The sequence below is a fragment of the Salmo trutta genome, chromosome 29 (genome assembly GCF_901001165.1).
Source record: "Salmo trutta chromosome 29, fSalTru1.1, whole genome shotgun sequence".
NCBI lineage: Eukaryota > Metazoa > Chordata > Actinopteri > Salmoniformes > Salmonidae > Salmo > Salmo trutta.
This window is the reverse complement of record NC_042985.1, coordinates 2,472,557-2,487,977: the sequence shown is the minus strand read 5'-3', so window position 1 is coordinate 2,487,977 and position 15,421 is coordinate 2,472,557. Positions and strand designations below refer to the sequence as shown.

Here is a 15,421-nt window from a genome sequence, read left to right as displayed (position 1 = left end):
GATCAACCTGGAGAGATGTGGCGTCAGAATGCCAAGTGAGTTTACTTTACCAGAACCTCCTTTACAACGTAAACAGAGCTTGCTACATGTGATCTAAGAAGCCTCTCTGATTGGTGGGCTGGGTGTACAGGTGAACTTAGGAAGCAGTAGCTGTGCGTGAGTAGAATCACTATGGAAACGAAGTCAAGGAAAACAATCCCTATTACAACTTATGTGTTGTGATAATTGTGTTGTTTGCTCTATAACCTGTTAGTTCATATGCCTTGCCACTGTCATATACTGTATAGGCCTAAGGCCAAGACAAGAAGAATATATTCAAACACACCTTTGTTTCGTCACAAAACCAAAGGGCAACATCTGTCCAGTGGACTGCTCAAAGCATATTGTATGTAAAAACAGTTAAATGATCGACTGCATGGTCAATCAAGTTAATGTTTCTGACATTTTCAGACAACTAAACAACTATTGATTTAGAACAACGTAGAGTTACCGCAAATTGCAACGAAAACAGGGGCTGCCTCCACTATTCCAGCACCATTTCAACTTCATCGTCATCATCAAATCACCTCTGCTTAGTCTAATACACTGACAACTAAAAGATTCTACAAACAATTTAGTCCAATCAACATAAGCTAAATATCATGTGGCTTTACATGGCACTGATTTCTGTTTGTGTGTGCGTAACATGTTGACTCACCCTACTTGTAAAGAAATGCCTCTTTCATGTTGCCGAAATGGTCTATCACTCTGTCATACAGTACACTTCTTTAGTTTTCGTTGTCCTAGGCTACCTTGGCTTGATGTGATGTGATTGGTCTGACACTTTGTTTTGGTGTGCCAGGACCATTTACAGTTGAGCTCACTCAGTTTAGCTCAACACTGATTGGCTATTATTGTATTCTTTTTTTTATCAAGGGAGGCCAAATGCTCACTGGCTTCCCTTGCATTCAATGTTCCAACAATATCATGCTATTTTTGGACCACAGAGCATCAGATAGATGGGCTACACATACAGACAGAGGGGAGCTGTTTTACTCGCTCGGATACATTCAGCCTCTTGCAAATTGAAGAAAAATTATGAAACACAGAGACGAAAGATACATTATTTGTTGTTTTTGTATTTTTTCGTGGAAATGTTTTCCCTTTGGATCCATGAAGATGCGCCACTGTTAAAGAAAACCTCTCTGATTGGTGGGCTGGGTGTACAAGTGAGCTGAGGAAGTTTCTCTGATTGGTGGGCTGGGTGTATGGGTGAGCTCAAACCAAACAACACAGTCACTCTGATCCATGACCTGGGGGATTTAACTAGGGACCATCCTCTCTGTTCTTCTGCTGCCCAACCCAGACCAACCCAGACCAACCTAGACAACCCCAACCCAGACCAACCCAGCCCAACGCAGACCAAACCAGACCGGCCCAATCCAGACCAACTAAACCCAACCCTAACCAGACCAACCCAGACCAACCCAGCCCAACCCAGACCCCAGACCAACCCAGACATCCCCAACCCAGACCAACCCAGACCAACCCAACCCAACCCAGACCAGCCCAACCCAGACCAACCCAGCCCAACGCAGACCAACCCAGACCAGCCCAACCCAGACCAACCCAAACCAGACCAACCCAACCCAACCCAGCCCAACCCAGACCACCCCAATCCAGATCAACCCAACCCAGACCAGCCCAACCCAGCTCAACCCAGACCTACCTAGACCAACCCAGGGTCTTTGCATGGCTGGAAACATTTGACTGAGAGGCAGTGAGGAGATTTACCTAACGAATGACTGTAGAGGGAAGGGAAGTGACCCAGAGAGAGAGAGAAAGAAAGAGAAGGGGGGGGGGTGAGTGGGCACGCTCGTTTTGCATCATCCCCAGTGGACCATTCTTTTGGGGGGGGGGCCCAATGATGGAAATCAAATGAGCCCTCCATCCAGTAAGAGAGGGAGGGAGAGAAAGAGACAGAGTGAGAGAAGGGGGAGAAAGTGAATGATTGAGTGAATAAGTGAGAGCGAGACATAGAGAAAAGGGGTAGAGGATGAATGATTGAGAGAGAGAGAGAGAGAGAGAGAGAGAGAGAGAGAGAGAGAGAGAGAGAGAGAGAGACAGAGAGACAGAGAGAGAGAGACAGAGAGACAGAGAGAGAGAGAGGAGAGAGAGAGAGAGACAGAGACAGAGAGAGAGAGAGAGAGAGAGAGAGAGAGAGAGAGAGAGAGAGACAGAGACAGAGAGAGAGAGAGAGAGAGAGAGAGAGAGAGAGAGAGAGAGAGAGACAGAGAGAGAGAGAGAGAGAGAGAGAGAGAGACAGAGAGAGAGAGAGAGAGAGAGAGAGAGAGAGAGAGAGATGTGGGTAGTGGCAGCAGAAGGGCCAGTGTATACAGGTGAGTTAGGGAAGTGTTCTGATTGGTGGTTTGGGTGTACAGGTGAGTTAATGAAGCCTCTCTGATTGGTTTGCTTTGTGTGTAGAGGTGAGCCAAGGAAGCGCCAGGTAATTGGTGGTCACAAGAGCAGCAGTTGGTTCAGCTCCACTCGACTCCACACTGACTGAGTACTGGGGCATCATGCAGAGGAAGAGCAGCTTCACTGGGCTCCTCATCACTGCTCTGTTTGCAGTAGTCTCATGTCTTACCAAACAGTTCTACTATGTGGATGTAACACTGACCTGGCAAGAAGCTCAGCAGTACTGCAGAGAGAAATACATTGACCTGGCCTTCATCACCGACCAGGAGGAAGCAGAGCTGTTCTCCAACATCTTAACTTCTAAATTCAACTGGATTGGTTTGACTTGGATCGGTCTGTACAGAGATACCAATGACTCAACAGAGTGGAAGTGGTCTGGAGGGTGGAACTCATCATTCAGGTTCTGGAGTACAGGCCTGCCAAACAATCTTGTTGTCAACCAGGACTGTGTCGGTGTGATCAAGGGTGTGATGGCTGATAGCCTGTGCCAACAAAGAAACCCTTTCTGGTGCTTTGATCTGAACGTGGTCCTGGTACAGAAAAACAAGACGTGGGAGGAGGCTCTGGAGCACTGCAGGAAGCACTACACTGACCTCACCAGCCTGCTGTCTGAGAATGAGCAGATCCAGGTCCAGAGAATGATGAATTCAAAGGGGGCCCAGACGGACCATGTGTGGACCGGTCTACGCTTTTTCAATGGTTTCTGGTTGTGGGTGAATGGAGACCCCCTGGAGTACCAGGCCTGGACCGGGGGGAGGCTGCCCCACTGCCCCGCCCAACACCTCCGCTGTGGGACCCTGGCCAGAGAGGGAGAGCTTTGGGGAACCAGGGACTGTGAGGAGAGGAGGAACTTCCTCTGTTACAAGTGATTTGGTAATTCACTATCATTGATAAGTAGAATTCTTATGATGCAATAGGATAGCAAGCTTGACTGCTAACTAAATAACATATTGTTTAAAATAAATGGTCACATTTTTTATAACATTTAAAATGTCATCTTTATTTCCAATTTAAATAATAAAGTTGCAAGTGTTTGTTTAATAGGATCTATTTTAACACATCATAACAATCTTCCAAAAACGAAACATACCAAGCAGGGTTGGGGTCAATTCAAATTGGAGTCAAATCAGGTGTCAAGTGACTTGAATTTAAAAAAATATATATTATAAAAACGTTTGAAATTAATATATTTTATTTTTCAGTTCATTGAAAAATAATTGAAAATAGATATTGAATTCGAATGTCAGTTTATTTAACAAATTAACAGACTTCAATTCCAATTGACCTGACCCTAAACCCAAACATACCAACTCTGTCAGTGGAGGATATAAAATGCTTGAGAGAAAGGGAATGTTGATTGCTACTATAGCAATGATTTATTGGTGAGAAACAAGGAGTGGTGTGAAATTCATATTTTAACAACCTCTACATATTTAGAGGTCTCATTTTACCTGTGTTGTGATGTTATAGTCTATATAATCAAATATTTAACTAATGTATTGGCAGTTCATAATCTGTGTGTTTTAGTATATTATCTTGCTTTGGAAGCTACAGTATGTATGTATGTATGTATGTATGTATGTATGTATGTATGTATGTATATATCGGCATGATAATAAAACAGAAAGGAAAACCAAAGTACTTATTCTCATGGGTTTTTCTGACTAAAAATGTGTTGTGTTTACTGTTGCTGACTGAACTAATAATTCTACACAGTTTTAGAGGCACAAGGAGGGAAAATGGTACCGCAGGTCTGTCATCAGGCTATGGGATGTGTGAGATAATCAGCAGCATTAGTTCCTGTGCTTGGGTCTTCCTCACTGGTTATTTGGACGAATCAGGACCGGGCAAAGGCGGTGCTTAAACTGGGGGTGGGGATTTCTAGCCCATGTGTGATAAATACAGGTGAAATTATCGGAAGGGGAGGGCTTTGCCTTACAGTTTCCTTTTGCGAGGGTGGAGACTTCTCAATCCGGAAATCTCAGTTTCTAACACGTTTGTTCCCAGAATTGAATCAAGCATCTGACCAAATGATGTACGATTTTAGTTCTGGTTGAACCGAGATTAATGTTAAGGTAAAGTAATGGTGGGTTGTAATGCTCTCCTTCCACCCCTAGATGTCTCTGGTGGTAATGGCGTCGTACTGTATGTCTGCTGTCTTTCGTGCTCCAACCCAACTACGATATGTATTTATATATTCCTGCTATCAGTCACTTTACTACAGCCCTTTTTCCGCGTATCATGCCTCACTGACACACAGACACACCCTAACACCCAGATATATAGACTTACACACACACACCACTCATGCTGCTGCCATACTGTTTACTATTATTATTATTATTTATCCTGCTACCAGTCACTTTCTCCTAATGCCTGGCTACATGTACATATCTACCTCAATACTCCAGTATCCCTGCACATTGTAAATGTGCTACAGGCCCTGACTGTGTATAGCTTCGTCTCTTAGATCTTATTTCTCATGTTTTTATTTGACTATTTTGATATTGAATACTGCTGTTGGGTAGGGCTGGCTAGTTAAGCACTGTAGGCCTACTGGTGCATGTGACAAATAAAACTTGAAACTTAGAAATTTGGACCTGGTATAAACGGTAAGGTTTAGGGCCAGAGCCAGGGTAACGGTAAGGTTTAGGGCCAGGGTAACGGTAAGGTTTAGGGCCAGAGCCAGGGTTACGGTAAGGTTTAGGGCCAGAGCCAGGGTAACGGTAAGGTTTAGGGCCAGAGCCAGGGTAACGGTAAGGTTTAGGGCCAGAGCCAGGGTTACGGTAAGGTTTAGGGCCAGAGCCAGGGTAAAGGTAAGGTTTAGGGCCAGAGCCAGGGTTACGGTAAGGTTTAGGGCCAGAGCCAGGGTAACGGTAAGGTTTAGGGCCAGAGCCAGGGTTACGGTAAGGTTTAGGGCCAGAGCCAGGGTAACGGTAAAGTTTAGGGCCAGAGCCAGGGTAACAGTAAGGTTTAGGGCCAGAGCCAGGGTTACGGTAAGGTTTAGGGCCAGAGCCAGGGTAACGGTAAGGTTTAGGGCCAGAGCCAGGGTTACGGTAAGGTTTAGGGCCAGAGCCAGGGTTACGGTAAGGTTTAGGGCCAGAGCCAGGGCCAGGGTAAGGTTTAGGGCCAGAGCCAGGGTAACGGTAAGGTTTAGGGCCAGAGCCAGGGTAACGGTAAGGTTTAGGGCCAGAACCAGGGTTACGGTAAGGTTTAGGGCCAGAGCCAGGGTAACGGTAAGGTTTAGGGCCAGAGCCAGGGTAACGGTAAGGTTTAGGGCCAGAGCCAGGGTAACGGTAAGGTTTAGGGCCAGAGCCAGGGTTACGGTAAGGTTTAGGGCCAGAGCCAGGGTAACGGTAAGGTTTAGGGCCAGAGCCAGGGTTACGGTAAGGTTTAGGGCCAGAGCCAGGGTAACGGCAAGGTTTAGGGCCAGAGCCAGGGTAACGGTAAGGTTTAGGGCCAGAGCCAGGGTTACGGTAAGGTTTAGGGCCAGAGCCAGGGTTACGGTAAGGTTTAGGGCCAGAGCCAGGGTAACGGTAAGGTTTAGGGCCAGAGCCAGGGTTACGGTAAGGTTTAGGGCCAGAGCCAGGGTTACGGTAAGGTTTAGGGCCAGAGCCAGGGTAACGGTAAGGTTTAGGGCCAGAGACAGGGTAACGGTAAGGTTTAGGGCCAGAGACAGGGTTAGGGTAAGGTTTAGGGCCAGAGCCAGGGTTAGGGTTAGGTTCATCTTGTTTCCAGACACTTCTGCCCAAATGCGCCAAGACTCTGGTGTACCAACAGGTCAGACGATACAGAAATACCTGGAAAAGTGCATAATCATTGGCCAACATTGGCTTAATTGGCTAAATCTACCAACCAATCATCTCCCACAACACCTTCCCCTTATGCTAACATAGCAGGCATGAAAGAAACGCCTGAGTAGAGTTCCCACATCCGGTTTCAGTTTGATGCTGTGTTGTGTTTTAATGCTCTCCTTCAACCACTAGATGTCTCTGGTGGACCTGAGACAAAGGGTCAGGTATAAGGCCTGAGGCAGTTTGGGTTAGGTGGTGATGACGTGTGCTGTGTTGTGTGTTGTAATGCTACTAGATGTCTCTAGTAGACCTGTGAAGGAAGCTAGTGGAAGCAGCCAAGTCTCACCAGGGACCCTATTCATAATACTAGCATCCCAAATGGCACCCTATTCCCTATTTAGTGCACTACATTGGACCAGGACCATTCAGGTAAGCAGCAAAGCATCTCAGATTAGAAGTGCTGATCTTGGATCAGTTTGACCATTTAAATAATTATTATTGAGATAACATGGACAGGCGGGTCGAGTTACTGGGCAAACTTTTACATTTGGTTGATTAACTGATTGATCGATTGTCTGACTGACTGAGATCTCTCTACTCTACCTGTGAGTGTAGCTGGGGACGTCCCCCTCCACCTGTCTGCCCAGTACAATCAGTACTCCCCCACGGAGGTTCTACTGAGGCCAGGGGTCAGCCATGATGCCCGGACCAAGGTGGACCACCCCACCCTCCACATGGCTGCTCCAGCAGGGACAGGCATCGTAGAGGTCCTGCTCCAGGTACAGCCTCCCTCCACATAGCTGACTGTCTATTTAACCAGGTGAGTCATATTTAGATTTCAATGGGTTTTTTCAAGGGAGCCCTGTCCGAGAGAATCAGCAAACAGTTACACAAGTTTCACCCCCCAAAAATAGTCTTACTCTAAACCAGTGGTTCCCAAACTTTTTATAGTCCCGTACTCCTTCAAACATTCAACCCCTAGCTGTACCCCCTCTAGCACCAGGGTCAGAGCACTCTCAAATGTTTTATAGTCCCGTACCCCTTCAAACATTCAACCCCTAGCTGTACCCCCTCTAGCACCAGGGTCAGAGCACTCTCAAATGTTTTATAGTCCCGTACCCCTTCAAACATTCAACCCCTAGCTGTACCCCCTCTAGCACCAGGGTCAGAGCACTCTCAAATGTTTTATAGTCCCGTACCCCTTCAAACATTCAACCCCTAGCTGTACCCCCTCTAGCACCAGGGTCAGAGCACTCTCAAATGTTTTATAGTCCCGTACCCCTTCAAACATTCAACCCCTAGCTGTACCCCCTCTAGCACCAGGGTCAGCACACTCTCAAATGTTTTATAGTCCCGTACCCCTTCAAACATTCAACTCCTAGCTGCGTACCCCCTCTAGCACCAGGGTCAGCACACTCTCAAATGTTTTATAGTCCCGTACCCCTTCAAACATTCAACCCCTAGCTGTACCCCCTCTAGCACCAGGGTCAGAGCACTCTCAAATGTTTTATAGTCCCGTACCCCTTCAAACATTCAACCCCTAGCTGTACCCCCTCTAGCACCAGGGTCAGAGCACTCTCAAATGTCGTTTTTTGCCATCATTGTAAGCCTGCCACACACACACTATACGATACATTAATTAAACATAAGAATGAGTGTGAGTTTTTGTCACAACCCGACTCGTGGGAAGTGACAAAGAGCTCTTATAGGACCAGGGCACAAATAATAATAATCAATAATTTTGCTCTTTATTTAACCATCTAACATAAAAAAGCTTATTTGTTCATCGAAATTGTGAATAACTCACCACAGGTTAATGAGAAGGGTGTGCTTGAAAGGATGCACATAACTCGAGTTGTATTGGAAAGTCTCAGTCTTAAATCATTTCCCACACACAGTCTGTGCCTGTATTTAGTTTTCATGCTAGTGAGAGCCGAGAATCCACTTTCACATAGGTACGTGGTTGCAAAGGGCATCAGTGTCTTAACAGCGCGATTTGCTAAAGCAGGATACGTCATACAATGATGGAAAGACCTGTGCGTTGTCTCGCACATTGAATATAGTTGTAATCCTAGATTCAGGTTATTCATGCTGGAAAAAACATCACCCAGATTGGCCAGTCATGTGAGAAACTCGTCATCAGGCAAGCTGTCAAAATTATGGTCAGTAAAGAAAACTTTAAGCTCGTCTCAATTAAAAAAAACGTGTCTGTCACATCCTGACCAGTAAAGGGGTCATTTTGTTATTGTAGTTGGTCAGGACGTGGCAGGGGTGTGTTTGTTTTGTGTGTTTCGGGGTTTCTGGTTTATGTTCTATGTTTTCTATTTCTATGTGGGTTTTCTAGTTTGTCTATTTCTATGTTAGTTTTGGGAACGACCTCCAATTAGAAGCAGCTGGTTGTCGTTGCTTCTAATTGGAGGCCATATTTAAGTGGGTTTATTTTCTCTTGTGTTTGTGGGTGGTTGTTTCTTTGTATAGCTGGTTAGCCTTACAGGACTGTCGTTCTTGTTTTGTGTTCACGTTTAAAAATAAAAGTATGGACACTTACCACGCTGCGTATTGGTCCGATGATTTCTCCTCATCAGAAGACGACGCTTATGACGGTGTCAATACTTTGCCCCTTGATAACCTGCTCACTTCTGTATGTTTTAAAAGTGTTACATGGTCGTTGCCCATATCATTGCATAGTGCAGAAAATACACGAGAGATCAGGACTTTAACAAAGTTATCCATTTTCACTGTAGTGTCCAAAACGTCTTTCAAGCTGTCAGGCATTTCCTTGGCAGCAAGAGCCTCTCGGTGGATGATGCAGTGTACCCAAGTGGCGTCGGGAGCAACTGCTTGCACGTGCGTTACCACTCCACTATGTCTCCCTGTCATGGCTTTTACGCCATCAGTACAGATACCAACACATCTTGAACTCCAAAGTCCATTTGATGTCACAAAGCTGTCCAGTACTTTAAAAATATCCTCTCCCATTGTCCTGGTTTCCAGTGGTTTGCAGAAGAGGATGTTTTCCTTAATTGACCCCATATAAATGGAACGAACATATACCAGGAGTTGTGTCAGGCCCGCCACATTTGTTGATTCATCCAGCTGTAACGCATAGAATTCACTGGCTTGTATGCGATCAGTAATTGTTTCAAACCATCTCCCACCATGTCACTGCTGCGTCGGGAAACAGTGTTGTTTGATGAAGACATTGTCTGTATAGTTTTTATGGCCTTTTCCCCCAGCATTGTCCCAGCCAAAACCTAGGCAGCAGGAAGAATTAAGTCCTCCACAATAGTGTGGGGCTTGCCTGTCCTAGCCACTCGGTAGCTCACCATATAAGATGCTTCTAGACTATTTTTATTAATGGTATCTGTTGCTTTTATACATGTCTTACTACTCAAAAGTAATTTTACTTCTCGCTCAAAAAACTCCTGGGGCTTATTTTTCAAATTGGCATGTTTTGTTTCTAAATGTCTGCTCAAGTGTGAAAGTTTCATCGAGTTGTGAGATAATGCTTTTGCACATATAACACACTGTGGCTGAGGAAAGGCACTACTCCCAATATAAGTGAACCCCAAATCAATGTAGTTCATCATATTTGCGCCTCTTCGCTGGTCCAACGTCCCTGTCTGTTGTTCGGTGCTTTCCCCGGTAGAGGGGCAGGAGCTCTTCGGCTGCATCAGATTCACAACTGTCAGTGTCCATTCTAGCTGGGCTAACAACAAATGTAGAATTACTGATGCTTGCATTGGATGTGCTCGTGGAAGCAGAACAACTTGTGTAGTCGACAGGTGCAGGTGTAGTAGTGCTGGTAGTAGCAGTACTACCAGTAGAGCTGGTATGTGTCTCTATGGACACGGCCCTTCCTTTTTTTAACCATTTATCCATTTTCGAGCAAACGGAATCAGCTGCAGCTACGTTTGGCTACATATGGACCATTGGTGGAATTCCCGCGAGAGAGTAACGGTTAATGTGATTGGATGTTAATTATTTGACTAGGCTACCTGTATTTGACATTGTGTTGTTATTTAGCTGAACACTAGATGGTTTCATTTTATTTTGGGCAGTGAAACGAGTCTACTCAGGTGAGAAAAATACCTCACCCAAATGTATAGCCCCGTTGGAAAATATAAAAGGGACTGTTTGAAAAGTGACATTTTTTAAATGTGAATCACATTTTTATTTGGCGTACCCCCGACGGAATTGCGCGTACCCCAGTTTTTGTGCCTAAGGAGTAACAACATAGTCAGTAGCTTATAATGCTCTTAATTAATATATATGTTTAACTTTACTTATGAATAAAATGTCACAGAAATTATTCACAAAATCACTTTGTTTAATTCATTCATAAAACAACATGACGTTCAAAAATGAATTGATGATGTTATGGAAGAAAGGACTGTGAGATATAACGATTCAGATTCACCTGGACGACTTTGATGTGTGTCTAAAACTCTGTTCAGACCTCCATTACATAAGATCAGTAGTCATTCTACCATTACAGCCCCATCCCCCTGTGATCTCCTGCCATCAGCAACAGTCGTCCACTGTCATAGGGCCTCTGAGCTAATGCCGTTATTAACTGCTGTTACAGGGCCTCTGAGCTAATGCCGTTATTAACTACACACTCATCCACTGTCATAGGGGATGCGTTCATAATGCCACCCTTTTCCCTATATAGTGCACTACTTTTTAACCAGGGCCCATAGGGTAGAATAGTAGAATGACTGATCTCTAATAGGGCCCTGGGCAAAAGCAGTGCATTATATAGGGAATAGGGTGCCATTTGGGACATGCCCAGGGACTGTAGGGCCCCTGTAGGGAACAGGGAGTACAGGACAATGGCCCCATTGATCTCTCTGCTCTGCTGTAGCATGTAGCATGGGATCCGCTGACGTCAATGACCAGGCCTGCTGTACAGGGACATTCTTTACTGCATAATGAATGTCCCAACTGTCTGGGACAGTAATGCTATATGTTGATTTTTTTTGTTGTTAATTGTTCATATTGATAAATGAATGAATGAGTGAGTGAGAAGACTTCTGCTCCTTCGTTTGAACAATTGATTGATTCATCGAGATCAATTGATCAAGTTTGATTCGATTGATCGAGATCAATTTGATGGATCAATAGATTGACTGCCCCCCCCCCCCGCTATCTCTGTCCTCTGTGTTCCAGCACAGGGCCGATGTGAATACTAAAGACATGCTGAAGATGAGTGCTCTCCGCTGGGCTGTGCAGCACGGCAGTGGACATCCACGCTACCAGCAAGTTCTGTAAACTGGCCCTCGACAACGTCAACGACCAGCTGGCTGAGATCCTACAGGTTCAGAATACTGGATGTGTTAACAAAGCAGTGTTGGTCAATTCCATTACAATTCGTTAAAGGAAGTAAGCTGATATTCAAAGTTTCTCAATGACGATGATCATTTTCCTGATGGGTGTAGACTTGAGAGAGGCAGTTTGTGTTATGACGATGATCATTTTCCTGATGGGTGTAGACTTGAGAGAGGCAGTTTGTGTTATGACGATGATCATTTTCCTGATGGGTGTAGACTTGAGAGAGGCAGTTTGTGTTATGACGATGATCATTTTCCTGATGGGTGTAGACTTGAGAGAGGCAGTTTGTGTTATGACGATGATCATTTTCCTGATGGGTGTAGACTTGAGAGAGGCAGTTTGTGTTATGACGATGATCATTTTCCTGATGGGTGTAGACTTGAGAGAGGCAGTTTGTGTTATGACGATGATCATTTTCCTGATGGGTGTAGACTTGAGAGAGGCAGTTTGTGTTATGACGATGATCATTTTCCTGATGGGTGTAGACTTGAGAGAGGCAGTTTGTGTTATGACGATGATCATTTTCCTGATGGGTGTAGACTTGAGAGAGGCAGTTTGTGTTATGACGATGATCATTTTCCTGATGGGTGTAGACTTGAGAGAGGCAGTTTGTGTTATGACGATGATCATTTTCCTGATGGGTGTAGACTTGAGAGAGGCAGTTTGTGTTATGACGATGATCATTTTCCTGATGGGTGTAGACTTGAGAGAGGCAGTTTGTGTTATGACGATGATCATTTTCCTGATGGGTGTAGACTTGAGAGAGGCAGTTTGTGTTATGACGATGATCATTTTCCTGATGGGTGTAGACTTGAGAGAGGCAGTTTGTGTTATGACGATGATCATTTTCCTGATGGGTGTAGACTTGAGAGAGGCAGTTTGTGTTATGACGATGATCATTTTCCTGATGGGTGTAGACTTGAGAGAGGCAGTTTGTGTTATGACGATGATCATTTTCCTGATGGGTGTAGACTTGAGAGAGGCAGTTTGTGTTATGACGATGATCATTTTCCTGATGGGTGTAGACTTGAGAGAGGCAGTTTGTGTTATGACGATGATCATTTTCCTGATGGGTGTAGACTTGAGAGAGGCAGTTTGTGTTATGACGATGTACAGTTGTTGTTTTTACAGGGACATCACTTTGACCTGAAATTGTACTTACAGAACGCACCTTTAATCCATAACCTTTTGAAATATGTCTTCCTGCCTTTAAATACTAATCTGTACCCTGTTTGCTGTGTATATTTGCACTATGGATTGATTTCTGTCCCATCAATGACCTCCCTAGAGAAATGAATGAGAGGGAGTGTGTATTTCTCAGTGTTTAAATGTCAGAGGATGGGAAGGGTGGGAACAGTGCAGCTGGTGCCTGGGCTTGTGGCAGTGTTATACATATGGACGGTGTCTCAAATGGCACCCTATTCCCTATATAGTGCACTACTTTTGACCAGAGCCCGTAGGGAATAGGGAGCCACTTAGAACGGGCCCATGGTATCCTCAGCCAGTGAAATAGACAGGTGTGACAAAGACCGTTGATTCAGTGTTTGGTCTCCATTCTGTAATGTTTCACCTTGTTTGTTTTGAAACCACCATACAACTCAAACATCACAGATGTGAGCGAAACCAAACCAACGTCAGTACATTCAGCTAGTCAGACAGGAAACCAACGTCAATACATTCAACTAGTCAGACAGGAAACCAACGTCAATACAATCAGCTAGTCAGACAGGAAACCAACATTGGTACATTCAGCTAGTCAGACAGGAAACCAACATCAGTACATTCAGCTAGTCAGACAGGAAACCAACGTCAATACATACAACTAGTCAGACAGGAAACCAACATTGGTACATTCAGCTAGTCAGACAGGAAACCAACGTCAGTACATTCAGCTAGTCAGACAGGAAACCAACGTCAATACATTCAGCTAGTCAGACAGGAAACCAACGTCAATACATTCAGCTAGTCAGAAAAGGAAACCAACGTCAGTACATTCAGCTAGTCAGACAGGAAACCAACGTCAATACATTCAGCTAGTCAGACAGGAAACCAACGTCAATACATTCAGCTAGTCAGACAGGAAATCAACGTCCGTACATTCAGCTAGTCAGACAGGAAACCAACATCAGTACATTCAGCTAGTCAGACAGGAAACCAACATTGGTACATTCAGCTAGTCAGACAGGAAACCAACGTCAATACATTCAGCTAGTCAGACAGGAAACCAACGTCAATACATTCAGCTAGTCAGACAGGAAACCAACGTCAATACATTCAGCTAGTCAGACAGGAAACCAACGTCAATACATTCAACTAGTCAGACAGGAAACCAACGTCAATACATTCAACTAGTCAGACAGGAAACCAACGTCAGTACATTCAGCTAGTCAGACAGGAAACCAACGTCAATACATTCAGCTAGTCAGACAGGAAACCAACGTCAATACATACAACTAGTCAGACAGGAAACCAACGTCAGTACATTCAGCTAGTCAGACAGGAAAACAACGTCAATACATTCAACTAGTCAGACAGGAAACCAACGTCAATACATTCAGCTAGTCAGACAGGAAACCAACGTCAATACATTCAGCTAGTCAGACAGGAAACCAACGTCAATACATTCAGCTAGTCAGACAGGAAACCAACGTCAATACATTCAGCTAGTCAGACAGGAAACCAACGTCAATACATTCAGCTAGTCAGACAGGAAACCAACGTCAATACATTCAGCTAGTCAGACAGGAAACCAACGTCAATACATTCAACTAGTCAGACAGGAAACCAACGTCAATACATTCAGCTAGTCAGACAGGAAACCAACGTCAATACATTCAGCTAGTCAGACAGGAAACCAACGTCAATACATTCAGCTAGTCAGACAGGAAACCAACGTCAATACATTCAATTAGCCAGACAGGAAACCAACGTCAATACATTCAACTAGTCAGACAGGAAACCAACGTCAATACATTCAGCTAGTCAGACAGGAAACCAACGTCAATACATTCAACTAGCCAGACAGGAAACCAACGTCAATACATTCAACTAGTCAGACAGGAAACCAACGTCAATACATTCAACTAGTCAGACAGGAAACCAACGTCAATACATTCAACTAGTCAGACAGGAAACCAACGTCAGTACATTCAGCTAGTCAGACAGGAAACCAACGTCAATACATTCAACTAGTCAGACAGGAAACCAACGTCAATACATTCAACTAGTCAGACAGGAAACCAACGTCAATACATTCAACTAGTCAGACAGGAAACCAACGTCAGTACATTCAGCTAGTCAGACAGGAAACCAACGTCAATACATTCAACTAGTCAGACAGGAAACCAACGTCAATACATTCAACTAGTCAGACAGGAAACCAACGTCAATACATTCAGCTAGTCAGACAGGAAACCAACGTCAATACATTCAGCTAGTCAGACAGGAAACCAACGTCAATACATTCAGCTAGTCAAACAGGAAACCAACATCAGTACATTCAACTAGTCAGACAGGAAACCAACGTCAATACATTCAGCTAGTCAGACAGGAAACCAACGTCAATACATTCAACTAGTCAGACAGGAAACCAACGTCAATACATTCAACTAGCCAGAGAGGAAATGGAACAATATACTTTCACAGAATAGGTTTTGTATGTGTGTGCGTGTGCGTGTGTGTGTGTATCGTGCGTGTGCATCTACAGGGACGTCTGGTGGACCTGATGACTGTTATTATTCCAGTCAGCGGTGGACCTGATGACTGTTATTATTCCAGTCTGTGGTGGACCTGATGACTGTTATTATTCCAGTCTGTGGTGGACCTGATGACTGTTA

General features: G+C 44.5%; 1 protein-coding gene and 1 pseudogene across 1 annotated transcript; both read left to right on the top strand.

Moving 5' to 3' along the window:
• Positions 1–4,128, top strand: LOC115167724 (E-selectin-like). Its single transcript, XM_029722371.1, has 2 exons — positions 1–35; positions 2,464–4,128. Exon 2 carries the CDS (start codon positions 2,559–2,561, stop codon positions 3,324–3,326), a length of 768 nt encoding a protein of 255 aa, XP_029578231.1. The 5' UTR covers positions 1–35; positions 2,464–2,558; the 3' UTR covers positions 3,327–4,128.
• Positions 4,129–6,209: 2,081 nt separating this feature from the next.
• Positions 6,210–11,752, top strand: LOC115167419 (GA-binding protein subunit beta-1-like; annotated as a pseudogene).
• The last annotated feature ends 3,669 nt before the right edge of the window (positions 11,753–15,421 follow it).